This window comes from Strigops habroptila, chromosome 16, assembly GCF_004027225.2.
Source record: "Strigops habroptila isolate Jane chromosome 16, bStrHab1.2.pri, whole genome shotgun sequence".
NCBI classification, from domain to species: Eukaryota; Metazoa; Chordata; class Aves; order Psittaciformes; family Psittacidae; genus Strigops; species Strigops habroptila.
Genome location: NC_044292.2, coordinates 1,625,686 through 1,652,760, shown reverse-complemented (window position 1 = coordinate 1,652,760; position 27,075 = coordinate 1,625,686). Strand labels below are relative to the sequence as shown.

The 27,075-nt window shown below is 59.3% G+C and overlaps 1 protein-coding gene across 1 annotated transcript; it reads left to right on the top strand.

Annotated features, from left to right (window-relative positions):
* Positions 1 to 760: 760 nt before the first annotated feature.
* On the top strand, positions 761 to 26,773 carry CROCC (ciliary rootlet coiled-coil, rootletin). The gene is made up of 36 exons (XM_030507868.1): positions 761 to 866; positions 1,162 to 1,284; positions 2,850 to 2,960; positions 3,762 to 3,947; positions 4,026 to 4,109; positions 4,191 to 4,282; positions 4,369 to 4,534; positions 5,359 to 5,465; positions 5,551 to 5,757; positions 5,835 to 5,931; positions 6,690 to 6,785; positions 6,880 to 7,017; positions 7,930 to 8,066; positions 8,890 to 9,051; positions 9,614 to 9,758; positions 10,794 to 11,159; positions 11,715 to 11,908; positions 12,019 to 12,146; positions 12,771 to 12,922; positions 13,422 to 13,523; positions 13,589 to 13,723; positions 14,575 to 14,706; positions 14,775 to 15,013; positions 16,516 to 16,675; positions 16,764 to 16,931; positions 17,950 to 18,286; positions 19,431 to 19,558; positions 19,636 to 19,756; positions 20,714 to 20,874; positions 20,950 to 21,147; positions 22,015 to 22,197; positions 22,277 to 22,426; positions 22,984 to 23,211; positions 24,382 to 24,513; positions 25,713 to 25,829; positions 25,896 to 26,773. Exons 2-36 carry the CDS (start codon positions 1,258 to 1,260, stop codon positions 25,944 to 25,946), a joined length of 5,337 nt encoding a protein of 1,778 aa, XP_030363728.1. The 5' UTR covers positions 761 to 866; positions 1,162 to 1,257; the 3' UTR covers positions 25,947 to 26,773.
* Positions 26,774 to 27,075: the final 302 nt, after the last annotated feature.

Below are 27,075 nucleotides of genomic sequence, written 5' to 3'. Positions count from 1 at the left end.
TTTCCCGGTGTTTTGGGTTTTTATGCCTTCCATTTCCAACTGGATGATGGATTCGAAGCCTCACTGTGCCTGGCAGTGAGGGCGCGCACCCAGGTGAGGGATTAGTGCTTCCAAGTGAGTAATAAAATGCTTTTCATGCCCAAGAGGAATGTTGTTCCCCCCTCGGAGGGGCTGGGATGTGGTTTTGTGGTTCCCCCTCCTTGCTGCTGTCGAGGAGACCGTGTTGGATGGCAAAGCACAACAGACACTCGTTGCTTAGCAGTGGCTTTACGGCTGGGAAAGGCTCCAGGAGAGGAAGGTGAGGAAAAGAAATGGGGGGAAAAAGGATGGTTTTGGCATCCCCAACACCTGGAGGAGCCCTGAGGCAGGGACCTGGTAATGCCATGAATCCCATCCATTCCCTCTGTCCCCCTCCCTGTTCAGCTTCAGTTCTCCAGATGCTTCCCAAAGCTTTTGGGGCAGCGATGGGCTGTGGGTCGGAGCTGGGGTTTAGTTCAGGAGCCGGGATACTCCAGCCCACGGTGTGGGGGATTTGGAGCTCGGGTTGGGCATTTACTCACAGCTTTTCCTGCCGGATGGGGGCACAAAGTCCTTAATTACCCCGGGGGGGGGGGTAAATTTACTGCCCCGGGGTGGCTGTGGAGGCTCCGGGGGGGGGACACAGACACATCCCAAGGGGACTTTTACTGCATCTTGGCCTCGTAGCAACCCCGCACGCTCCTCCCCGCAGCTTTTCCTGCCAGAGCAAACCCCGGGGCTTTAATGAGCTTAATGAGAGCCAGGGCTTAAGGAAAGGGCTCTCTCCAAGGAGCTCCTTTCCCTGGTGGGAGCCAGCACCATCCTGCTGGGGGGGACAGCACCGCGACGTAAGCCCGTTTCCACTCCTTTTGGGCATGGGGATGGGTGGGTTTTAGTATTTTGTGTCATTTTGATCATTCTCCTTTTGCCAAGAGCCTCCTCGGTTGGGTTTTAGTTACAAATCCCTGCGGGGATGGGGGGATTGGTGGTGGTGGATGTTAAAGTGGTGTTGCTGGAGGCATTGGGACCCCTGAGGCAGCCAGGAAGAGGAGGGTCCCTGCTCTCGCCGTCACACAGGGAAGGGGAAGGCAAAGGCCGGGATTTCGGGCTAATCCTGACCACGCATCCGCTTTCCTCTCGCAGACACGGAGCCCCAAAAGCTCCTGGGAAAGGGGTTTTGGAGCAAGGAGCCTGCAGCAAAGGGGTGCCAAGGGCTCGGCGGCCGCCCCTGGGGAGCCCATGAGCGATCCGGAGGCTGTGGTTGAGGTGGGGTCCCCACATTGTCCCTTCCTTGTCCCCCCCATAGCGGGATGTGGCGGCTGCTCTCGCGGGAGCCGCGGCAGAGGGGGTGGATCAGGTCGGTGGTTGCAAAAGGCACTTGTGCAGCGGGTTTTGCCGCTGCAAATGGGGCTTCGGGGAGGGCAAACAGCAGCTCTGCAGCGGCTCCATCGCTGCTGCTGCTGCGGTTGAGGTGGGTTTGGGATGGCAGCTGGGGAGATGCAGCGCCCCAGTGATCACAGACACGAATTCAAGTGGGTTTGCGAGTGCAGCTGCAAATCTGAAGTGGTTTTGGGACCGCAAACCCGTATCTGCAATAGTTTTGTGATCAGAGCTGCAACTTTGCAGCGGTTTTGCGACTGCGGCTCGAAATCTGCAGTGGTTTTGTGATGGTAAACACACATCTGCAGCCCTATTGTAACCACAGCTATAAACCTGCAGTGGATTTGTGGTCACAAACTTGCAGTGGTCTTGTGATTGCCACTGTAAATCTTCAGCAGTGTGATTGCAAACACAGATTTGCAGGGGTTTGGCAGTCCCAGTAATAAACCTACAGCAGTTTTGTGGTTGCAATTACAATTTAGCTGCAGTTTTGTGATCACAGCTGCAAATCTGTGTGTTCTTGCAGCTACAACTGTAAATCTGCAGCGGTTTTGTGATCACAAACACAAATTCAAGTGGGTTTGTGAGTGCAGCTGCAAATCTGAAGTGGTTTTGGGACCACAAACCCATATTTGCAATAGTTTTGTGATCAGAACTGCAACTTTGCAGCGGTTTTGCGACTGCACCTCTAAGTCTGCAGTGGTTTTGTGATGGCAAACAGATCTGCAGCTCACAGCTATAAATCTGCAGTGGATTCGCGATCATAAACTTGAATTTGCAGTGGTCTTGTGATTGCAACTGTAAATCTGCAGCAGTTTAGTGATTGTAGCTATAAATCTGCAGCGCTCTTGTGATCCCAGCTGCAAATCTATAGTGGTTGTGTTACTGCAAACACCAATTTGCAGGGGTTTTGCTATCACAATAATAAATCTGCAGGGGTTTTGTGTTCACAGCTATGAACTTGCAGCAATTTTGTGATCACAAACACAAACCTGCAGCAGTTTCATGGTTGCAACTGCAAATCTGCAGCAGTTTTATGATTCCAATTGCAAATCTGCAGCAGTTTTGTGGTTGCAATGGCAAACGTGCAGCGGTTTTGTGGTCGCACACGCAAACCTGCCCCCCTCTTGTGATTGCAACTGCAGATCCGCAGTGGTTTGTGATCACAGCAAGTTTCCAGTGGAAACCTGCAGCAGTTTTCCCATTGCATGTTAAGGTTCCCATTGCATGTTAAGGTTCCCATTGCAGCTGGAGGGGGGAATATGCTTTTCATGGCCTCAGCCGATGCGTGGGGCAGGCTCAGCCCCTTCCTCAAGGATGGAACAAAGCGGCTTTTGGCAGTGTCTTGGCTCCATCTCGGAGCTGGATCCGTGTCCCGCTGCTCCCGGAGCCGCCCTGAGCCCGGTCCCGGTCCCGCAGCGGGGGCCATGTCCTCGCTGCTGTCCCTCCAGGAGGAGAACCGCATCCTGCAGCAGGAGCTGTCCCGTGTCGAGGACCTGCTGGCCCAGAGCCGGGCCGAGCGCGATGAGTTGGCCATCAAGTACAACGCCATCAGCGAGAGGGTGAGTCCCAATAACCCCCAAACCACCCTTTTTCACCCCAAAACTCACAGCAATCCAAGCTGGAATCTTTGCATTCCCCATGCTGGGAGCTGGAGGTGCTGCGGCATCTCGTAATGTGCCAGCAATGGGAATTTCAGACCTGGCTTGTCCAGACCTGTCCTGGCTTGCCAGAGCTTGTCCTGCGGGATGCACAAAGCATCCTCATCCCCATTTTATTTATCCCGCTGCTTTTCGGGAAGCAGGACCCCCTGCTGTGGGCATCTTTCACCTTCACATCCCTTCACTGTGGCAACAGGGGATTAAAAAGGGCTTTGGGCAGTGGCCAGATGCTGAACGTGGCTCCTGAGGAGACTCCAATTGGGGCACTGCCAGGAGTTTGGGGGGCAGCCCCTCTGTTTGTGCCTGGTTATCCATAAAATACCCCAAATATGAGGATAATACCCCAAAGTGAATCGCTGTGGCTGCACCTGGGATTCCTTTATCCTGGTGCAAACCAGGCTGGGGCTTTGCTGAACCCCCAGCTTCAAAGTTGGGGTATTTTTGAAAGCACCCCCAAAATGTCCTGTTCCTCCCTTCCCTGTGCATGCAAAAGGGAGGGATGCAGAATTTGGGGGGGGGCGGATCTTAGACAGTTTGTATAGGACTCCCTGAAGCGATGGCTTGGTCTGGGACTGGGTGTTGCAAGCGAAGTCGGAGGATGCTCAGAGGGTGCTCAGAGGATGCTCAGAGGGTGCTGGCGGGGGTTCAGCATCCCGATGGATTCAGGGGGTGTCCTGAGGCCAATCCTCTCCCCCATCCCAGCTGGAGCAAACGCTGCGGCTGGAGGCGGGCGAGCGGGATGCGGCGGAGAGCCGGAGCCTGGCGCAGCACAACATCGAGCTGCGGCGCCTGCTGGAGGAGGAACAAGCCGCCTACAAGCGCAAGCTGCAGGCGTACCAGGAGGGCCAGCAGCGCCAGGCCCAGCTGGTGCAGAAGCTCCAAGCCAAGGTAAACCCTTCCCGGGGGACACAAGGATGTTTTGGGGACCCCCGTGTCAGTGTCATCCCCCCCATTCCCTCCATCCAGGTGTTGCAGTATAAGAAGAAATGCGGTGAAGTGGAGCAGCAGCTGCTGGAGAAGGCGACAGAGCTGGAGCAGGAGAGGCTGACGGTGAGGGAGGGATTTAGGGGTCCTCCTGCCCTGAACCCCCCCCAAATTGGGATGGTGCTGAGTGAGATGCTGTCCCTGCAGAGCCAGCTGGATGTGAGCGGTGTGCAGCCGGAGGAGGAGAGCAGCAACGAGCTGGAGAATGCCCTGATCCGGCTGGAAGAGGAGCAGCAGAGGTGAGCGGGGGGTCCCTGAGGAGCTGCGGGACCCCTTTGGGGTGATGCTTTGGCCTTGCATGACCCCCCCATTCCCCACATCCCAGGAGCAGCAGCCTGGTGCAGGTGAACTCGATGCTGCGGGAGCAGCTGGAACAAGCCAACGTGGCCAACGCGGCGCTGAGCGAGGACATCCGCAAGCTGACGGCCGACTGGGCACGGGCGCGGGATGAGCTGGAGCAGCGAGAGGCAGAGTGGAGGCGCGAGGAGGAGGTTTGGGGGGGTACAGGGATCCCACAGGGAGCAGGAGCAGGGAGAGACGGATGTGGGGATGCGGCATGGAAAGGGATGTGGGGATGTGAGAGGGATGCAGGACCATGGTCATGGGGGATGTTGCATGGAGAAGAATTTGGGGGTGCAGGGGATGTAGATTGTGATGGGAAAAGGATGCGAGGAAGAGGGGTGCAGGAATGTGGTATGGAAAGGGATGTTGTATGGAAAGGGGTGTGGGACCACTGAGGAAGATGCAGAACCATGGAGGATGTTGCATGGAGAATAATTTGGGGGTGCAGGGTATTTACATTGTGATGGGAAGGGGATGCAAGGCAGAGGGATGCAGGGATGTGTCATGGAAAGGGATGTAGGACCACCAGGAGGGATGCAGGACCATGAGAGATGTTGCATGGAGAATAATTTGGGGGTGCAGGAGATGTGGCAAGTGATGGGAAGGGGATGCAAGGCAGAGGGGTGCAGGGATGTAGTATGGAAAGGGATGTGGCATGGAAAGGGATGTGGGACCACCGGGAGGGATGCAGGACCACGGGGAATATTGCATGGAGAATAATTTGGGGGTGGAGGAGATGTGGCAAGTGATGGGAGGGTGATGAGTCCCCCAACCCTTGCCTTGCAGGGTGGAAGGGAATTGGGATGGGGGCTGTGGGACACCATGGGGGTGATGGTTGTGGACGCGGGAGGTGTGGCAGGAAGATTTGGGGACCAAACGGAAGAGGGATGCAGGGCCAGGGGAGGTAGGGATGCCCCTGAGGAGGGACCCCACCGCTGCGGTCTCGCACCAACACACTGCACCCCACGAACAGACCTTCAACACCTACTTCAGCAACGAGCACAGCCGGCTCCTGACCCTCTGGAGGCAGGTGGTGGCCTTCAGGCGGCACTTCGGGGAGATGAAAGCCACCACGGAGCGGTCAGTGGGGAGCCGGGGGAGGGCTTATGGCGATCCCTGTGGATGCGCAGGGATGCCGGGTCCCATCCTGCACCTCCCTGCGCAGGGACCTGTCGGAGCTGAGCCACGAGGCGTCGCGGGCGGGCAGGGCTGCCCATGCCGCCTGCCTGCACCTCGCTGCCAACCTGCGCCTGGCCGAGAGCCACGCGGGCGCCGCACGGGAGCAGCAGGAGCTGCGGCTGGCGCAGCTGCAGGAGCAGTTGGCGGCGCGGGCGCGGGATGCGGAGCTGGAGAGAGCAGCCCTCGAAGCCAAGTATGAGGGGTTTGGGGGTCACAGCGGGTGGGTGCTGCTGGGGGGGTCCCCGGTGCTGCCCCATGTCCCGGTTGCAGGCTGTCGGAGCAGGCGTTGGCTCTGGAGCGGCTGCGGGAGGAGAACGTGGAGAAGGAGCGAGCAGTAGAACAGCTGAAGCTGCAGCTGCAGAGCCTGGTGAGTGCTGGGGGTGAGGGTTGGGGAATGGGGGTGCAGGGATGTGCCAGGGCAGGGAGTACCAAGCTGTGGTGAGTGATGCGCATTGGGGCAGGATGCAGTGCACGGTGTATGCGGGGCAGGGTGCATGCAAAAACAGGCTGAGAGAGCTGGGCTGGGGCAGCCTGGAGAAGAGAAGGCTCCTGAAGGGGAGACCTCAGAGCAGCTCCAGGGCCTAAAGGGGCTCCAGGAAACCTGGAGAGGGGCTTTGGACAAGGGCCTGGAGGGACAGGCCAAGGGGAATGGCTTTAACCTGCCAGAGGGGAGCTCTGAGGCAGAAGCTCTTCCCTGTGAGGGTGCTGAGGCGCTGGCACAGACTTTTCCCAGAGAAGCTGTGGCTGCCCCATCCCTGGCAGTGTCCAAGGCCAGGTTGGACACAGGGGCTTGGAGCAACCTGCTCTAGTGGAAGGTGTCCCTGCCCGTGGCAGGGGTTGGAACTGGATGAGCATTAAGGTCCCTTCAACCCAAACCAGTCTGGGATTCTCTGATTCTATGCTGGAGCACGATGCATGATGCACACCAGGGTGTGATGCATGCTGGAGCACAACAGGATGCGCGCTGTGCCGTGCTGCACACCGGGGATGATGCAGGATGCAGCCAGAGCATGGTGCATGCCAGAGTGCAGTACACGTGGGGCTGTATTGCATGCTGTGTGTCAGGGTGTGATACATGCCGGGACAATGCACGGTGCATGCCTGTGATGCAGGAGGGTTTTGCAGGAGGCTGCACGTGCCCAGGATCCGTCTCCAGCAGAGGTGGAATCGCTGCGCTCGGAGGTGGAGCTGCTCCAACAGACACTGCAGGATGTCACCCAGGTGATGGGGACACCCGGACTCCCAGCCTCAGTTTCCCCCCTCCCTGCCTCAGTTTCCCCCCGGTGACACAGGGGGTCTCTCCCCTCTCTCTCAGGCCGTGCTGGCGGATGATCCTGAGCAGCCCCCGCTGTCCCCCCCGTGTCCCCCCACATCCCCTCACCGCAGCCTCTCGCCCAGCGCCGCTGCTGCAGCTGTACACGGTGCCCTGTGCCGCCGCCAGCTCCAGCTGCAGGTGAGCAAAGGGAGGGCTGCAGGAGGAGGATGATGATGATGACCTGGGCAGGCTGGAGAGGTGCGACTGTGTGAACCTCATGGGGTTCAACAAGGCCAAGTGCAAGGTCCTGCCCATGGGTCAGGGCAATCCTGAGCACAAACAGGCTGGGGGAGACTGGGTGGAGCAGCCCTGAGAAGGATTTGGAGGTGTTGGTCAATGAGAAGCTCCCCATGACCCGGCTTCAGTGTGCGCTTGAGCCCAGAACCCCCCCGTGTGCTGGGCTGCACCCCCAGAGCGTGAGCAGCAGCTCAGGGAGGGGATCCTGCCCCTCTGCTGCGCTCTGGGGAGACCCCCCCTGCAGTCCTGATCCAGCTCTGGGGCAACAGCACCAGAGGGATGTGGAGCTGCTGGAGCGAGGCCAGAGGAGGCCCTGGAGCTGCTGCGAGGGCTGGAGCAGCTCTGCTCTGGAGCCAGGCTGAGAGAGCTGGGCTGGGGCAGCCTGGAGAAGAGAAGGCTCCTGAAGGGGAGACCTTAGAGCAGCTCCAGGGCCTAAAGGGGCTCCAGGAAACCTGGAGAGGGGCTTTGGACAAGGGCCTGTAGGGACAGGCCAAGGGGAATGGCTTTAACCTGCCAGAGGGGAGACTGAGATGAGCTCTGAGGCAGAAGCTCTTCCCTGTGAGGGTGCTGAGGCGCTGGCACAGGGTGCCCAGAGAAGCTGTGGCTGCCCCATCCCTGGCAGTGTTCAAGGCCAGGTTGGACACAGGGGCTTGGAGCAACCTGCTCTAGTGGAAGGTGTCCCTGCCTGTGGCAGGGGTTGGAACTGGAGGAGCTTTAAGCTCCCTTCCAACCCAAACCAGTCTGGGTTTCTATGTTGATGATGAATGATGATGATGATGATGATGAAGACTCACCCCTCTTTCCCCGCTCCAGGATGCCCGGGGCCAGGCAGACACCAGCCGGGAGCTGGCCGGGAGCCTGCGGCGGCAGCTGGAGGACAGCGAGAGGCGTCTGGGGACGCTGCAGCGGCAGCTGGAGCAGCTCAGTGCTGAGGCTGAGGTCCTGCGCAGGTACCTGCCGTCTGTCCGTCCATCCCTGCACATCCACCCCCTGCATCCTGGCCAGGATGTCCATCGTCCGTCTGTCCACCCATCCATCCCTACACATTTGTATGTCTGTCTGTCACTGTGCATCCTGCCCTGCCAGTGTATCTATCCATCCATCCATCCATCCCTACACATTTATATCTATCCATTTGTCCCTGTGCATCCTGCCCTGTGTCAGTCCATCCATACATTCATCCCACCCTATACATTATTATTTATCCGTCTATTCCTTTGCATCCTGCCCTGTCCATGTTTCCATCCTTCCATCCCTACACATTTGTATCTGTCCATCTGTTCCTGTGCATCCTGCCCTGTGTTTGTCTGTCCATCCATCCATCCCTACATGTTTATTTCTGTCCGTCTATAGCTGTGCATCCTTCCCTGTCCATCCATCCATCCATCCATCCCTACACATTTATATCTGTCCATCTGTCCCTGTACATCCTGCCCTGTTTCTGTCCATCCATCCATCCATCCCTACACATTTATATCAGTCCATCTGTGCCTGTACATCCTGCCCTGTTTCTGTCTGTCCATCCATCCATCCATCCATCCATCAATCCATCCATCCATCCCTCCCTACACATTTATATCTGTCCCTCTGTCCCTGTGCATCCTGCCCTGTTTCCATCCATCCATCCCTCCGTACACTTTTATCTCTGCACATCTGTCTGTCCCGTTCATCCCTGCACCTCCCTCCATCCCGGCACACTGAGCATCACCCCATGCATCCACCCACCATGTCCGTCCGTCCATCCACCCGCCCCGGTGTCCGTGTGTCCGCCAGGGAGCGGCAGCGCGCGGAGGAGGCGCTGGCGGGGGAGCAGCAGCGCGCGGGGGCCCTGCAGCAGGAGCGGGCGCAGCTGCAGCGCCGGGGCGAGGGGCTGGAGGATGCGCGGGACGAGGCCGCCCGCGCCGCAGAGACCGCCCGGGGGCAGCTGGAGCGCAGGTACGGGGACAGGGGGACACGCACAGGGGGTGCTGCAACCTGCCCCTAACCTGGGTGCTGCAACCTCTCCCCTCCATTTGGGTGCTGCACCCACAGCAAGTGGGTGCTGCAAAATTGCAGTGGGTGTTGCAGTCTCTCCCTCAAACGTGGGTGCTGACACCCCTCCAATGGCTGCTGCAATTCGCCCATGCAGATGGGTGTTACAACACAGTGGGTGCTACAACCCCTGTCCTTAGTGGGTGCTGCAACCCCTGTCCTTAGTGGGTGCTGCAACCCCTGTCCTTAGCGGGTGCTGCAACCCCTGTCCTTAGCGGGTGCTGCAACCCCTGTCCTTAGCGGGTGCTGCAACCCCTGTCCTTAGCGGGTGCTGCAACCCCTGTCTTGGGTGGTTGCTGCAGTAGTCAGTGCTGCAGCATGTATCCTGAGTGGGTGCTGCAATCCCTGTCCTGAGTGGGAGCTGCACCCCCTGTCCTGGGTGGGTGCTGCAATAGTGGGTGCCGCTGTGGTGGGTGCTGCATGCCCAGTGTGTGCTGTAACCCCCTGCCTTGCCGTGGTGCCGCAGCCAGCAGCAGCTGGAGGAGCTGGAGGCGCAGCGTGCTGCGGTGCAGCAGGAGCTGCTGGAGGCGCGGGAGGCGCTGAGCCGGGTGGCGCTGGAGGCCGAGGTGGCGCGGGGCGAGCGGGAGGCGCTGGCTGAGGCGCTGAGCAAGGTGGGTCCCCCTGACATCACCCCCTGTGACACCCTGCAGTGGGTGCATCCCCTGCAGCGTGCAGTCGCCAAGCAGTGGGTGCATCCCCAAGCAGCGGGTGCAACACCCCCATGCATCAGGCTTATCCCCTCTGCAGTGGGTGCTACCTTTCCCATGCAGTGAGTGCAACCCACATGCAGCAGGTTTATTCCCCCCCAGTGCAGCGGGTGCAACCCTTAAGCAACAGGTTCAGCCCATGCAGTGGGTGCAACCCACATAAAACAGGCTTACACACACCCACCCTCCAATGCAGTGGTGCAACTCTTAAGCAACAGACTCAGCCCTTGCAGTGGATGCAACTCCTTTATGCAGCCGGTGCATCCCACATCTGCAGCGGGTGTAATTCCCAAGCAACAGACTCAGCCCATGCAGTGGGTGCTCTCCATCTGCAGCGGGTGCAAGCCCCATATGCAGTAGTTACAACCCTCATATGCAGCAGGCACAACCCCTCAGCAACAGGCTCAGCTTATGCGGTGGGTGCAACCCCTACAGTGGGTGCAACCACCAAGCAACAGGCTCAGCCCCGCATCAGGTCCCCCCCATGCCCCAGGTTGCCCGCATACAGTGGGTGCTGCAGCGGTGCAGAGCCCATCAGCTCCGGTCTCACTGTCAGGCACAGGGATGCTGCGGGGCTCTGGTGGCGGTGCAGAGCCCATCAGCTCCGGTCTCACTGTCAGGCACAGGGATGCTGCGGGGCTCTGGTGGCGGTGCAGAGCCCATCAGCTCCGGTCTCACTGTCAGGCACAGGGATGCTGCGGGGCTCTGGTGGCGGTGCAGAGCCCATCAGCTCCGGTCCCAGTGTCAGGCAGAGGGATGCTGTGGGGCGCTGGTGGCGGTGCAGAGCCCATCAGCTCCGGTCCCAGTGTCAGGCAGAGGGATGCTGTGGGGCGCTGGTGGCGGTGCAGAGCCCATCAGCTCCGGTCCCAGTGTCAGGCACGGGGATGCTGCGGGGCGCTGGTGGCGGTGCAGAGCCCATCAGCTCCGGTCTCTCGACAGGCGCAGGGGAACTGCGGGTCGCTGGCAGCGGCGCTGCGGGAGGCACAAGCGGAGGGCTCCCGGCTGCGGGACGCGCTGGCCAAGACGAGCGAGCTGGCGGCGGGGCTGGCGCGGGACAAGGCGGAGCTGAGCCGGGGCCTGGCGCGGCTGGAGGCGGAGCGGGACAGCGGCAGCGTGCGGGAGCTGCGGCAGGAGCTGGCGCTGCTGCGGGCGCGGCTGGAGCGCGGGCAACGCGCCGGGGCCGTGGAGCGGCTGCGGCTGCAGCGGGCGCGCAGGGCGGCGGAGGAGCAGCGCTGCGGGGGGCTGCGGGACGAGCTGCGGGTGCTGCAGGACCAGCACCAGCGCCTGCGCCAGCACCTCGGGCAGGTGCGTGCGGGTGCTGGGATGGGCATGGGGGGACTTGGAGAGGGAATAGGGAGACTGGGATAGCGCCAGGGGCAATTGGGAGGGATGTGGAGGGTACAGGGAGCAACTGGGATGGTGAATGCGGCAACTGGGAGAGATGGGGAGAGTGTAGGGGTAACTGGAATAGTTCATGCGGCAACTGGGAGGGATGGGGAGGATGCATGGAACAACTAGGATGGTGCATGGGACAGCTGGGATGGTGCAAGGGGGAACTGGGAGAAGTGAGGACCATGCATGGGGGCTGTTGGGAGGGGTGGAGAGGGTGCATGGACAACTGGGATGGTTCATGGGACAACTGGGAGGGATGAGGAGGGTGCAAAAGGCAACCGGGAGAGATAGGGATGGTGCATGGGGTAAGCAGGATGGTGGACAAGGCAACTGGGAGGGATGGAAAGAGTGCATGGGGCAACTGGGAGGGTGAAGAGGGCAACTGGGAGGGATGCTGAGGGGGCACAGGGTAACCGGGCAGAGGCATGGGCTAAGTGGGCGGCTGCACGTGCCGTTGCTGTGCTGCAGGCGGTGCAGGAGCAGAGTGCGGCGGGCGAGGCGCTGGCGCAGGCACGGGCAGAGCAGGAGCGGCTGCGGGAGGACCTGCTGCGGCTGAGCCGGGCCCGCGAGGGGCTGGCCAAGGAGGGGGCCAGCCTGGCCGTGCAGCTCGCTGCTGCCCAGCGCCACGGACAGGATCGGGCCCAGGAGGCGGCCGGGCTCAGGTGGGTGATGGACAGGGGTGAGGGGTGTCCCCAGCCCTGGAGCTGGGCTCTGGGCAGTGTTACTGGTGCTGTTCTGGCTCTGGGCTGTGTGAGTGGTGCTGTTCTGGCAGGTCAGAGAAGGAGGGGCTGGAGAGCAGCATCTTCCAGCTGCAGCAGCAGCTCACCCAGCTCGATGCCCGCAACCAGCAGCTGGAGGCTGAGGGACGGAGCCTGCTCCAGGCCAAGGAGGCACTGGAGGGTGAGGGGTCCCTCACCCTAGCCATCCCCATCCACCCTTATACCTCTGCATCGTCTTCCACATCCCCATCCTCATCCCTGTCTCCATATTCATCCCCATCTCCATTCTCATCTCAGTCACTATCTTCATCCCCATCCTCATCCCTGTCCATCCCTGTCTTCATCCTCATCTCCAACACCATCCCCATGTTCATCCTCATTTTCATCCTCATCCCTATGCATTCCCCATCACCATCTTCATCCCCATCCTCGTCCGTGTCCATCCCCTCATTATGCTCATCTCCAACACCATTTCAGTCCATACTCCATCTGTATCTTCATCCTCATCTTCCATCTCCATCCATCCACCATCTTCATCCCCATCCACCCTCCATCTTCACCCTTGTCCATCCCCATCTTCATCCTCATCCTCCATCTCCATCCATCCACCGTCTTCATCCCCATCCGCCCTCCATCTTCACCCTTGTCCATCCCCATCTCCATCCTCATCTTCACCCTCATCCACCTGCAGCAGGGTCATGACAAGCCCTTCTCCACCACCGTGTGCCCCTCTATCACCCTGCTCCTGTCCCCCCACAACCCCCCTGCCCTCCCGGGGGTGTCCCCACTGACGGGTGTCCCGCAGCGGAGCTGGGCGCCGCGCGGCTGGAGCGGGAGCGGGAGCTGCAGAGCCGGCGCGAGGCCGTGGCCGCGGCCGAGACCGCGGCGGTGACGGTGGCCCTGCAGCGCGCCCGCGACGGGCACCGCGCCGAGCTCGACCGCCTGCAGCACGAGAAGGTGGGCGCGGGGGGGCTGGGTTTTGGGGGGGCAAGAGCTTGGGGGGGGATGGGGATTTTTTGCAGTACAGCGCTCGTTCTTGGGACGTGATGCTGATGTTTGTGGTGGGATGGTGGTTCTTGCGGTGCAACAATGATTCTTGGGGCGCAAAGATGCTGATTTTGGGGGGTTGCTGGTGATTTTTGGGGTTCACTGATTTTGAGAGGTTCACTGTTGATTTTGTGGGGTTCACTGTTGTTTTTTGGGGGTTCGCTGTTGGTTTGAGGGGTTCGTTGTTGGTTTTGGGGCTCTGTTGGTTTGGGGTTCAATGTTGGTGTTGGGGCTCGCTGTTGATGTTGAGGCTCACTGTTGGCGTTGGGGTTCACTGTTGGTGTTGGGATTCACTGTTAGTTTTGGGGGTTCACTGTTGGTTTGGGGCTCACTGTTAGTTTTGGGGGCTCACTGTTGATGTTGGGGCTCACTGTTGGTGTTGGGGCTCACTCGTGGTGTTGGGGAGCAGGAGGAGCTGGAAGCTGAGCGGGGCCGGCTGGCGCGGGAGCAGGAGGAGCTGGCAGCCGAGCTGGCGGCGATGCGGCAGCAGCAGGAGAGTGAGAAGCAGCGGGTGGGTGTCCCCGGTGTCCCCCCGGCCCCGGTGCCCCTCCATGGGGCTGACCCGTGTCGCCGCAGGCGCTGGCGCTGCAGGAGGAGGAGAGGGCGGCGCTGGCTGAGGCGCTGCAGCGGCTGCAGCGGGGCCTGGCCGAGGCCACGGCCGAGCTCGAGCAGCAGCGCCGGGAGGTCTCCAGCCACCAGGAGAAGGAGGAGGTGGGTGTGAGGGGTCCTGGGCCCCCCCCAGGGTGACACAGAGCCCCCCATGGACCCTACTGCAGCCCCCCATGCCTGGGTGTCCCCTCTCATTGCAACCCCCAATGCCTAAGCATCCCCTTCCATTGCAACACCCATGACTGGATGTCTCCTATGTTCCCTCATTGCAACCCCTCCACCATGTCTGGGTGTCCTCCCCCATTACACCACCCATTCCTGGGTGTCCCCCCGATTGCAACCCCCCTCCTTGATGATCTTAAAGGTCTGTTCTAATGCAGTTGATCTATGATTCCCTAGTGTCCCCCCCACTGCAAGACCCCTTCCTCCCCACCGCCCAGTTGCAAGCCCCCTGTGCCCAAGCATTCACCTTCATTATATGCCCAAGCGTCCTCTATGTCCATCCCCCCCATGCCTGGGCACCCCCCCATTGGAACTCCACCATGCCTGGGTGTCCCCTATGTCCCCCCATAGCAACATCCCTACGTCTGGGTGTCCCATATGGCCCCCCCATTGCAACTGCCCCATACCACCCCCATTACACCACTGCAAACCCCCATGCCTGGGCATCCCCCCTATTGCAAACCCCACTTCCCATGGCTCACCCCCATTATTCCAAGACCCCCCACTACACCACCCCCACCGCTTACAGCCCCCCTAGTGACCCCCCCATCTTTCAAGCCCTCCATTGCGATCCCCCCCTCTCCCCCTTGCAAGCCCCCTGGGTGATGGGGATGCTCAGGTGCGGTACCCAAGCATCCTCATCCCTGCACCATCCCCATCGCAATTCCCCCCGGGATCCCAAACAAGCAGAGAAGGGGGGCTCAGGGTGCTGTGTCCCCCCCTCCATGCAGAGCCTGGCAGCGGAGCTGCGCAGCCTGCGGGCGCAGGCAGAGGAGACAGCGGCGACCCATGAGCGGGAGGCAAAAACCCTCCGTGACCAAGTGACAGCAGCAGCCAAGCAGCGGGATGGAGCCCTGCGGGAGGTGAACCCCCCCCAAACCCCTTCCCACCATCCCGAATATCCCACATCCTAAATCCCCCCCCGGCGCAGGCAGAGGATGCGCGGGCGCAGCTGCGGCTGGTGGCGGAGGCGCGGGCCGCGGGGCGGCGGGAGCTGCTGCAGGCGCAGCGGGAGGCGCGGGAGAGCCGGGAAGGCCGGGAAGCGCAGCGGCGGCAGGCGCAGGAGGCGCGCCGGGCGCTGGGGGACGAGGCGAGGGAGAAGGAGGCGCTGCGGCGGTCCAACGAGGAGCTGCGGGCGGCGCTGCGCCGCGCCGAGGGCGAGCGCATCAGGTGAGGGGCGAGGGGTGCGCGGGGCAAGGGGTGCCCCGGGGGGAGATGCAGGAGTTGGGGTGATGCTGAGGGTTGGGATGATGTGCAGGACAAGGGGCTGCTCAAGTTGGGGTGATGCTGAGGGTTGGGATGATGTGCAGGACAAGGGGCTGCTCAAGCTGGGGTGATGCTGAGGGTCGGGGTGATGTGCAGGACAAGGAGCTGCTCAAGTTGGGGTGATACTGAGGGTCCGGGTGATGCTTGGGACAAGGGGATACCTAAGTTGGGAGATACAGGAGGTGATTCAATGCTCAGGGTCAGGGCAATGCTTGGGATAGTGCAATGTTTTGGGTGCTCAGGGTTGGGGTGACATGCAGGACAAGGGGCTGCTCAAGCTGGGAGATGCAGGAGATGGTGCGATGCTTGGAGTCGTGGGATGCATGGAGTGATGCAGTGTTTTGGGTGCTCAGGATTGGGGTGACACTCAGCACAAAGAGATGCCCAAGTTGGGAGATGCCAGGTTTGGAGTAATGCTCAGGGTTGGTGTGATGGTTAGGACAAGGAGATGCCCATGTTGGGAGATGCAGGAGGTGGTGCAGCACCTTGGATGGTGGCGCTTGGGGCTGGGATGATGCTCAGGACAAGGGGATGCTCAATACGGGAGGTCCACGAGGTGGTGTGATGCCTTTGGAGGGTGATGCTCAGAGCTGGGGTGATGGTCAGGACAAGGGGATGCTCCAGTTAGGAGATATTTGGGGTGGTGTGATGCCTTGGAAGGTGATATCTGGGGTCAGGATGATGCTTGGGACACAGGGGTGCTCAGGCTGGGAAATCTATGGGGTAGTGCAATGCCTTGAAGGGTGGTGCTCCATGTCAGGGTTGATGCTTGGGGACAAGGAGATGGAAGTTTGGGCATGGGGAGGGATGTGTAGGGATGGGATGCACTGGAGCAAGATGCTCAGTACACGGGTTGCTCGAGGTGAGGGGTGTTTGGGATGGGGCAGTGCCTTAGAGGGGGTTGTTGGGGGACAGAGAAAGCTGGAGAGGGGCTTTGGACAAGGGCCTGTAGGGACAGACCAAGGGGAATGGCTTTAACCTGCCAGAGGGGAGATTGAGATGAGCTCTGAGGCAGAAGCTCTTCCCTGTGAGGGTGCTGAGGCGCTGGCACAGGGTGCCCAGAGAAGCTGTGGCTGCCCCATCCCTGGCAGTGTTCAAGGCCAGGTTGGACACAGGGGCTTGGAGCAACCTGCTCTAGTGGAAGGTGTCCCTGCCCGTGGCAGGGGTTGGAACTGGAGGAGCTTTAAGATCCCTTCAACCCAAACCAGTCTGGGATTCTATGTTTAGGGTGGCGTCGTTCAGGTGGAGGCTGCCCTGATGGGGTGATACCTGGGAAGGAGTATCCAAAACAGAGGGATGCTCGAGGATGGGGACGGCTCAGAGCGGGATGCTCAGGACAGGGTGATGCTTGGGCCACTGCAGTGTCCCTGTGGGGTGACACTGGCCCTGTCCCCCCTCTCCCGCAGCCTGAAGCGTGCCGGTGAGGAGAAGGAGCAGCGCCTGGCGCTGGTGGAGGACGGGCGGGCGGCCGCGGAGCGGGAGGTGACAGAGCTGCGGGCGGCGCTGCGGGAGCTGGAGCGCGCCCGCCTCGATGCGCGCCGTGAGCTGCAGGAGCTGCGCCGCCAGGTGAGGAGGAGGAGGAGGAAGGTGGTGGGAACCCCCCTTCATCCACTCGGGGTGTCCCCAAACCTGTCCCCATGTCCTCGCTGGGCAGGTGAAGGACCTGGACAGTGAGAACAGCAGGAGGAGCAGGGAGCTGGGCGAGCTGCAGGCGCGCGTGGCCGTGGAGGAGCAGCGGGAGCAGGAGAGCCGCCGCGAAGCCTTCGGCCTCAGGCAGAAGGTGGCAGAGAGCGAGGCCGGGACGGAGGCTGCCAAGAAGGAGGTGGGGGGTCCCCAGAACCCCGTTTCTTGGTGCCCAGCCTATCTGGTGTTCCCATCTCCTCCCCCCATAACCCAATGCCTGTTGTCCCTACGCATCCCTGTCTCCCCATAACTGGCATCCTGTGTCCATCAGTGTCTTCACTGCTCCATTGCTTGATGCCATGCCCCTGGGTGTCCCTATTACCCCATCTGTCAGTCCTCGATGTCCCCATCACCCTTTGCTCTCTGCCCTGCATCCCTTGAGGTCCCTTGTATTCTCCATTGCTTTGTGTCTTACATCCCCATTGTCCCCTTACTCTGTGTCTGGTGTCCCTGGGTGTCTCCATCACCCCACCACTCTGTCCTGCATCTCTGGGGTTCCTTATACCCCATTGCTCTATCCCTTGGGGTCCCCCATCACCCCATTACTCCATCCCCTCCATCCCTGTCACCTATTGCTCCATCCCCTGCATCCCTGGGATTCCCCCATCACCCCATTGCTCCATCCCCTGCATCCCTGGGGTTCCCCCATCACCCCATTGCTCCATCCCCTGCATCCCTGGGGTTGCCCCATCACCCCACTGCTCCATCCCCTCCATCTCTGCCACCCTGTGCTCCAACCCTTGCATCCCCATCACCCCATTGCTCCATCCCTGGGGGTCCCTGTCACTCCACTGCTCCATCCCCTGCATCTCAGCCTTGCTGCTGTGTCTCCTGCTTCCTTGGTGGTCCCCCATCACCCCATTGCTCCATCCCTGGGGGTCCTCATCACCCCAGTTGCTCCCTTGCTGGCGGTTCCCATCACCCCAACTGCTCCATCTCCTGCATCTCCACCCTGCTGCTGTGTGCCGCGCTTCTTTGGGGCTTCCCATCACCTCATTACACCATCCCCTACATCTCCACCCTGTCGCCGTGTTCTCTGCATCCCTGGGGGTCCTCTATTTTACCCCATTACTCCATCCCTTGCACCCTATCACCCACCTCTCCTCACCCTACACCTCACCTCTTCCCATCACCCCATTTCCACCTGTGTTCCCCAGCTCCAGCACCTGCAGCAGCGGCTCTCGGAGGCGGAGGCCGAGTTCCGGCAGCGGGAGAAGGACCTGGCCCGCAGCCTGGAGGAGGCTCGAGGCAACGAGAAGAAGCTGTTGGCCGATGCCCGCAACCTGCAGCTGAAGGTGGACGCGGCGCGGGGCGAAGCGGCCGAGCTGAGCCTGCGCCTGAGCGCGGCCGAGGGCCGGGCGCAGGGGCTGGAAGCGGAGCTGGCGCGTGGTGAGGAGCTGCGCCGGGCCACCGAGACCCGCCTGGGGGGCATCCAGTCCGCCCTGCGCCGCACCATGGGCATCGGCCGCGCTCGGGCCGGCTCCCCCGGCAAGGGTGAGAGGCCCTGGGGACCCCCGGTACCTTGCTTATAGGGGAGAGGGTGCATCCTGCTGCAGCACGTGCCGCTGCAGTGCTCTATCCCCGGCATCCCTGGGGCTACCCCGTGTCCCGTTTTTCCAGCTCTTGCATCCCTTTCGTCCCGTTGCTCCATCCCCTGCATCCCCATCGCCCTGTTGCTCCATCCCCTGCATCCCCATCGCCCTGTTGCTCCATCCCCTGCATCCCCATCGCCCTGTTGCTCCATCCCCTGCATCCCCATTGCCCTGTTGCTCCATCCCCTGCATCCCCATCGCCCTGTTGCTCCATCCCCTGCATCCCCATTGCCCTGTTGCTCCATCCCCTGCATCCCCATTGCCCTGTTGATCCATCCCCTGCATCCCCATTGCCCTGTTGCTCCATCCCCTGCATCCCCATCGCCCTGTTGCTGCATATGGGTCCCCCATACCCCATTGCTTCATTCTTGGGAGTCCCCCATACCCCACTGTTCCATCCCCTGCATCCCTGGAGTTCCCCAATCACCCTGTAAGTCCATCCCCTGCTCCCTTGGGGTTCCCTATACCCTATTCCTTCATCCCTGGGGATTCCCACAACCTGTTTACTCCTTCTCCTCCATCTCCATCATCCTGTGCTCCATCCCTTGCACTCCATCACACTTGCTGTGTCCTCTGCAGTCCTGGGGGTCTCCCATACCCATTTCTTCATCTCTGAGGTCCCTCAATACCCATTGCTCCATCCCTGGGGTTCCCCCATGACCCCTTTGCTTCATCCCCTGCATCCCTGGGGTCCCCTATACCCTATTGCTCCATTCCTGGAGGTGCCCTATCACCCTATTGCTCCATCCCATGCATCTCTGGGGTCCCCCATGATCCCCTTGCTCCATCCTTGGGGTCCCCCATCACCTCATTGGTCCTTCCCCTACATCCCCAGGGTTCCTATACCCCATTGCTTCGTCCCTGAGGTCCCCTGTCACCCCATTGCTCCATCCCTGTGTCCTCCATCACCCCACTGCTCCATCTCGTACATCCCTGGGTTCCCTGTATCCCATGGGCGCATCCCACTGTGGCACATCCAACTCCAGCTTGCCACCCTCCCTCGGGTGCTGCATTGTCCCCATGCCACCCTGTTTGTCCCCATACAGGTGGGGGACTGGAGGGGTCATTGAGCCCCGGCTCATCCCCGGACCCTGACGCAGCATCTGAGCCCGAGGCGGTGCGGGCAGCGCTGCGGGACTTCCTGCGCGAGCTGCAGGATGCGCAGCGGGAGCGGGTACCATCCCCTTTTCCCTTCCCATCCCCATCATCACCCCCAAAAAGCCCCCTTTTCACCCCATTTTCTTGCTGCAGGAGGAGCTGCGGGTGCAGGTGGGTAGCCTGGGCCGGCGGCTGGCGGAGGCAGAGGAGCAGCGGCACAGCGCCAGCGCCCGGATGCAGCAGCTCCAGAAGCTGGTGGCTGAGAGTGAGGAAGGTGCTGGAGGCGATGGGGTTTTGGGGGGGGAATCCCCCTAAATTGTGGGGTTTGGGGTGATTTGTTCCATGCTGGAGCCTCACTTGTGAGTGGGGGGGCTTGTGGGGAAACTGAGGCACACGGAGGGTGATGATGCTGCCTGCTTGGTGGGATGTCCTCCATGCATGGCCGCAAAATCCTGGTACAGTTGGTCAACCTCCCCATGGAAACCCCATGAACCCAATGCACGGCCAGTAAACCCTGGTGAAACTGTCCCCTTTAAACCCTAGTAAAGGGGTTTAAAGTAGAGGGTGGTGAAAGCTCCCATGCATCACTGCAAATCCCACTGAAGCTGGTAAACCCCTGCATGCAGCCTCCGTAAATGCCGGTAAACTCTCCTTGCATCCCCTGTAAATCCCAGTAAAACTGGTAAAACCCCCTGTGCAGACTCCATAAATCTCAATAAAATGGGTAAAATCCTTGTGCATCCACCATAAATCCCAGTACCAACCCTGCATCCCCTTTAAACCCCAGTAAAGGTGGTAAAAGCTCCCATGCATCCCTCTAAACCCCACTGAAACTGGTAGAGCCCCCTGTGCATCCCCATAAATCCCCCATAAATGCATCCTTGTAAACCCCAGTAAAACTGGTAAAACTCACTGTGCAGACTCCGTAAATCCCGATAAAATGGGTATAAACTCTTGTGCATCCCCCATAAATCCAATAAAATGGGTAAAATCCCCTGTGAATCCTCCATAAATCCAAGAAAATGGGTAAACCCCTTGTGCATCCCCCATAAATCTCAGTAAACCCCTTTGCATACCTGTAAACCCCAGAAAAATGGGTAAAACCCCCTGCGCATCCCTATAAATCCCAGTAACTTCCCGCATCCCCAGTAAAAGTGGTAAAACCCCCCTGTGCAGCTTCCATAGATCCCAATAAAATGGGTAACCCCCCCTGTGCATCCTTCCCTGGCAGGGCGCCGCAGCGGCGGGGAGCTGAGCAGCACGCAGGCAGCGCTGCTGCTGCAGGAGGAGACGCTGCAGCGGGGCGAGCGGGAGCGCCGGGCGCTGCAGGACAAGGTGACGGCGCTGCAGCAGAGCCTGCGCGCTGCCGAGGGCGAGCGCCGCGCCGCCCAGGTGAGCATCGCCATGCGGGATGCATCCTGCCCCCTATCCCCATCCTGGAGTGCTCCATGCGGGATGTCCCTGCAGGAGAGGATGAGCGCGGCGCGAGCCGGGGAGCTGAAGGATGCCAAGAGGAGGTTGGAGGTGGCTGAGAGCAGGAGCTCGCGCCTGGAGCTGCAGCAGCGGGTGCTGGAGGGTGAGCTGCAGCGCGCACGCATGGCCCTGGGCGAGCGGCAGGCCGAGGCGCAGGTGATGCAGGACCGCGCCGAGCTGCTGCAGAAACAGGTATGCACACAAGGTCATAGGATCAGATAGAATCCCAGGTTTGGGTTGAAAAGAACCTTAAAGCTCCTCCAGCTCCAAGCCCCTGCCACGGGCAGGGACACCTTCCACTAGAGCAGGTTGCTCCAAGCCCCTGTGTCCAACCTGGCCTTGAACACTGCCAGGGATGGGGCAGCCACAGCTTCTCTGGGCACCCTGTGCCAGCGCCTCAGCACCCTCACAGGGAAGAGCTTCTGCCTCAGAGCTCATCTCAATCTCCCCTCTGGCAGGTTAAAGCCATTCCCCTTGTCCCGTCCCTACAGGCCCTTGTCCAAAGCCCCTCTCCAGGTTTCCTGGAGCCCCTTTAGGCCCTGGAGCTGCTCTAAGGTCTCCCCTTGAGGAGCCTTCTCTTCTCCAGGCTGCCCCAGCCCAGCTCTCTCAGCCTGGCTCCAGAGCAGAGCTGCTCCAGCCCTCGCAGCAGCTCCGGGGCCTCCTCTGGCCTCGCTCCAGCAGCTCCACGTCCCTCTTGTGCTGTTGCCCCAGAGCTGGATCAGGACTGCAGGGGGGGTCTCCCCAGAGCACAGCAGAGGGGCAGGATCCCCTCCCTGAGCTGCTGCTCACGCTCTGGGGGTGCAGCCCAGCACACGGGGGGGTTCTGGGCTCAAGCACACACTGAAGCCGGGTCATGGGGAGCTTCTCATTGACCAACACCCTCAAGTCCTTCTCCTGAGGCTACTCCATCCAGTCTCCCCCAGCCTGTGTCTGTGCTGGGCATTGCCCTGACCCATATATAGGACCTTGCACTTGGCTTCCTCATCAATTTCTCTAAATCCCCATCGCATGGATGAACATTAACTGGTACCTTTCCCGCTGTTGGTGTTTTGGCTGTAGCTGGCAGAGAGCGAGCAGCGCGCTGGCACCTTGCAGCAGGCGATGCAGCGCCTGAGCACGGCGTTGATGGACACCAGCTCCAAGGATGCTGCGGCGTTGGCTGATGGCACCGTGGTCCACGAGCGGCTGCTGCAGCTGCAGAGCGCGCTGGCCGCGGGCGAGCAGGACCGCCGGGCACTGCAGGTGGGGTGAGCACCCTTGGGTGCGGGTGTACCCCCCGGGGTGCCTTTGCTGGGGGGTCACCGCGGTGTCCCCAGTGCAGGAGGGGCTGGAGGTGGCACGGCGGGCACTGGCCGAGGCGCGGGAGGAGAAGGGGGCGCTGCGGGAGCAGCTGCGGGAGCTGCGGCAGGAGCGGGAGGCCCTGCAGCAGAGCAGGGACGAGCTGGAGGCGCAGGTCCAGCAGCAGCAGGAGGTGAGGGCCAGGGGGGGCACCCCACGATGGCGGGATCCCCACATTCGCTGTCCTTTGCTTCCATGCAGCACCTTTTGCCTGCTCCATGAAGCCTGTTTTGACCCCATGCAGCACCTATTGCCCTCGTACAGCACCCTATTGCCACCCCATGCAGCATCCTTTGCCCCCTCACACTTGCATCACCCTATAGACCCCTCTAGAGCCCCAGCACCCTCTTTCCCCCATGCACCCTTTTACCTCCCCATGCAGCACCCTATTGCCCCATACAGCTCCCTGCACCCTTTAACCCTCCCATGCTGCACCCTACACCCCTTTGCCCCACCATGCAGCATCCTTTGTTCCCCCTTGCGTCACCCTATGGACTCCTCTAGAGCCCCAGCACCTTCTTGCCCCCATTCAGCACCCTTGAACCCCTCCAGGAAAGGAGGAAAAGGGTGCTGCTCATCCCAGCACCCTATTGCCCCCATGCAGCATCCTTTGTTCCCCTCCTTGCTCACCCTCTGGACCCCTCCAGAGCCCAGCACCCCTTTCCCCATGGCCATGCTGCCCGCCCGCAGGCGCTGCTGCAGCAGCAGCAGCAGGAGGAGCACGGGGCGCTGCAGCAGGAGCCCGGGGGGCTGCAGCGGGAGCCCGGGGGGCTGCAGGAGCAGCACGGGGGGCTGCAGCAGCGGGTGAGCAGCCTGCAGCACGCCCTGGCCCGCGCGCAGCGGGAGCGGCGGGAGGCCGAGCGCGTCGCCCTGCGCCTCGAGAAGGACAAGGGCGCCCTGAAGAAGACCCTGGACAAGGTGAGGGGGCACCTCGGGGGCATCACGCCCATGGGGACACCAGGACGTGCACCCTTTGTGCACCCTTTGTGCCAGGGCTGGGTGCGCAGCAAATACAAACCCCCAACCCCAGCTTGTTGTAGGGCCTTCATATTTTTCCCAAGCAGAAAATACACTTTATGTATATGCTGTGTGCTGCTCCACTATGCACAGGGTCTATATGCACTTAAAATATGTATTATATATATATTTCTAGTATGTGAAATATGTATCTTTATCATATTTTATATATATTATCTGCTGTATTTTATATTATGTGTATTATCTCCTGTCTATTCCATTCCATTCTATTTCATTCTGTATATTCTCATGTATATTATATAATCTGCTCTTTTATGTATTATCTGCTATAATTTTATTATATACATTATCTACTATGTATTATATACATAATCTACTACTTTTATATTATATATAATCTATATTTTGTATGTATTATCTGCTTTATTTTATATATATGATCTACTCTATAGTATATATAATCTGCTATATTTTATATTGATATATATAATTCTAGATCTATAATACATATGTATTACATTAAATCTGCAATCTGCTATATTTTATAGTATATATAATCTCTGTGGTTTATATTATATATTATCTGCAATATATAATACAAATAACCAGCTATATTTTATATTATATATAACCTGCTATATTTTATATGTATTATCTGCTATATATTAGACAATAATTTATAATGGATATTATATATAATATGCTATATTTTATATGTACTATATATGTTATTTTCTATATTTCCCGTGTCATGTATCTGTCACTTGCTCTCTTCCCATGTCTCATATCTCTCATTCGCTCTCTTCCCATGTCCTGCATCTCTCACCTGCTTTATTCCCATGTCCCGTATCTCTCATTCGCTTTATTCCCATGTCCCAGCGTATATCTCATTGCTCTATTCCCATGCCCCATATCTCTCATTTGCTCTATTCCCATGTCCCGACGTGTATCTCATTGCTCTATTCCCATGCCCCATATCTCTCATTTGCTCTATTCCCATGTCCCGACGTGTATCTCATTGCTCTATTCCCATGCCCCATATCTCTCATTTGCTCTATTCCCATGTCCCGACGTGTATCTCATTGCTCTATTCCCATGTGTTCCCCGCAGGTGGAGCGGGAGAAGCTGCAGGCGCAGGAGGCCTCGCTGCGGCTCTCTGCGGAGCAGGGCCGGCTGCACCGCTCCCTGCGCGCGGCACAGCAGGAGCTGGCGGAGGCGCAGCAGCGTGTCCGCATGCTGCAGGTGGGTGCGATGGCAACGGGTGCTGCTCGCCGCTGGGGTGCCCTTGGCTTGCGGCAGAGTGGGGATGGGGGCTCATCCCAGCCTGGGGAGATGCTGGTGCTTGCACTGGGATGGGGATGGTCTCGGTTTTGGGGTGCTTCACAGACTGGGGCGATGCTGGTGCATGTGCTGCAATGCTGCTGGGCTCATCCCAGCGTGAAGGGAGGTGCTGGGGCTTGTACTGGGATGGTGCTGGGCTCCTTTATGGGCTTCTTCCAGCCTGAGGAGATGCTGCTGCTTGCTCTGGGATGGTGTTGGGCTCCTTTATGGGCTTCCTTCAGCCTGGGGAGATGCTGCTGCTTGCTCTGGGATGGTGCTGGGCTCCTTTATGGGCTTCCTTCAGCCTGGGGAGATGCTGGTGCTTGCTCTGCGATGCTGCTGGGCTCATCCCAGCGTGAAGGGAGGTGCTGGGGCTTGTACTGGGATGGTGCTGGGCTCCTTTATGGGCTTCTTCCAGCCTGGGGAGATGCTGGTGCTTGCTCTGCAATGATGCTGGACGCAACCCAGCATGAAGGGAAGTTCTGGTGCTTGCCCTGGGATGGGGCTGGTCTTGGTTTTGGGGTGTGTCCCAGCCTGAGGAGATGCTGGTGCTTGCTCTGCGATGATGCTGGGCTGATCCCAGCACGAAGGAAGGTGCTGGTGCTTGCCCTGGGATGATGCTGGGCTCTTTTATGGGCTTCTTCCAGCCTGGGGAGGTGCTGATGCTTGTACTGGGAGAGTGCTGGGCTTATCCCATCATGGAGGGAGGTGCTGAGGCTTGCACTGGGATGGTGCTGGGTTCTTCTGGGGGCTTATTTCAACTTGAGGAGATGATGTCCTTGCCCTAGGGTAGTGCTGGGCTCATCCCAGCACGAAGGGATGTGTTGATGCTTGTACTGGGATGGGGCTGGGCTCTTTCTGAGGTGCTTCCCAGGTTAAGAAGATGCTGGTGCTTGCCCTGGAATGGTGCTGGGCTCTTCTGGGGGCTTCTTTCAGCCTGGGGAGATGCTGTTGCTTCTATTGGGGTTGGGCTGGGCTCTTTTAGGGGTGCTTCCCAGCTTGGAGGGATGCTGGTATTTGCCCTGTGAGGTGGCTGGGCTCTTTGGGCTCATTCCCTGTTGGAAAGATGCTGGTGCGTGCACTGGGATGGGGCTGGGGTGACACCACTGCTGCCTATGCAGGCGTTGGCGCTGGAGCACCCATCTCCACCGAGTTCCAGGCCCTCTGCGGAGCTGCAGCGGGAGCTGGAGGCTCGGGAGCGCATCCACCACCACCGCATCCGTGGCCTGGAGGAGCAGGTGAGGGGGGAGCACCCCAGGTGGGACACCCTGATGTTCCTATCTCACCCCATCCCCACCTTACAGATCACGCTGCTGAAGGGGCAGGAGCTCCACCGTCACCCCACCAGCATCTAAGGACCCTCCATGGACCAGGCTGGATGCGGCTCTGGGCAACCTGCTCTAGTTGAAGATGTCCCTGCTCATTGCGGGGGGGTTGGACTCGATGAGCTTTGAAGGTCTTTTCCAACCCAAACTGTTCGATGATGCTCTGCCACCTGCAGAGACTGGCACAACTCATTGCATGGGTGAGGGAGGAACCATTCCCCATCCCCATGCTCAAAACCCACATCCGTTTGTGTCTCATCATCCCCTTTTCTTGCACTTTACCAACGAGACGACAACACTCGTGTATTTTTGATACAAATTGGGTGGTTTTTCCCATTTTCTTATGGCTATTTTTAACAAAAGGTTTGGAATTACTCCTGGTTTTCAGCCCTGTCTTGGCGCCAACCAAGCTACTTGATTTATCCCCCCCCAATCCGTGATGTTTCACAATCCCCACCACTCACTGGATCCTAATTTTCCCGTTTTTCTAACCAAAAAATGACTCTAGGTCGGTGCTTTTGGTCTTATTTTTAGCAAATAGAGGATTTTTATATCACTATTTTTGGAGCTTGAGGTTTTTACTGGTGCTACTGGGTGGCCTGAGGTTAGGGTCTGAGCCAAGCCCTGATGGGGGGGCTTTGAGCCTGGCCCCGACCAGTGTCAGTCCCGGCCCTATTCAATGTGGATAAGCCCAAACTGGAAGCCCAAGAGGATGTTTTTTGTGGGGGCAACAGTGTTTTGGGGATGCCCAAAGGGGTGTTCATTGGGAGAGTGGGATTGATTCAGGTCCCTTAAAAAAAATAGTAATAATAAGCAATAATAAATAATAAGATACATTAATAAACAATAATAATTAATATTTTGCTGTTATTATTGTTATTATTACCATGAGCACCCCCACATTAGAGGAGAGCTGCAGAGAAGCACCAGAGCCATTAAGCGTCATCCTTTTGGGGTGCTGCTGCCCTCCCTTTCCTTGTTTTAAGTGTTTGGGGGAAGATTGAGCCCCAAAGAAGGATGAATCCCATGTGCCCCTGAGGCCGTGAGCTGTGCAGGAATGGCGATGGGCATAGGGATGGGATGGGATGACAGAGAAAACTCAATGGTGAACCCATTTTCTATAAGAGAATTGGAATATAGACCAGCTGCACCCTACATA

Bases quoted from the DNA above. Each gene is read 5' to 3' on its own strand.
- CROCC (XM_030507868.1), top strand. From the start codon at position 1,258: ATGAGCGATCCGGAGGCTGTGGTTGAG. The intron at 11,909-12,018 runs GTGGGTGATGGA...CTGTTCTGGCAG, and splicing joins CAGGAGGCGGCCGGGCTCAG to GTCAGAGAAGGAGGGGCTGG. The intron at 24,514-25,712 runs GTGGGTGCGATG...CTGCCTATGCAG, and splicing joins AGCGTGTCCGCATGCTGCAG to GCGTTGGCGCTGGAGCACCC.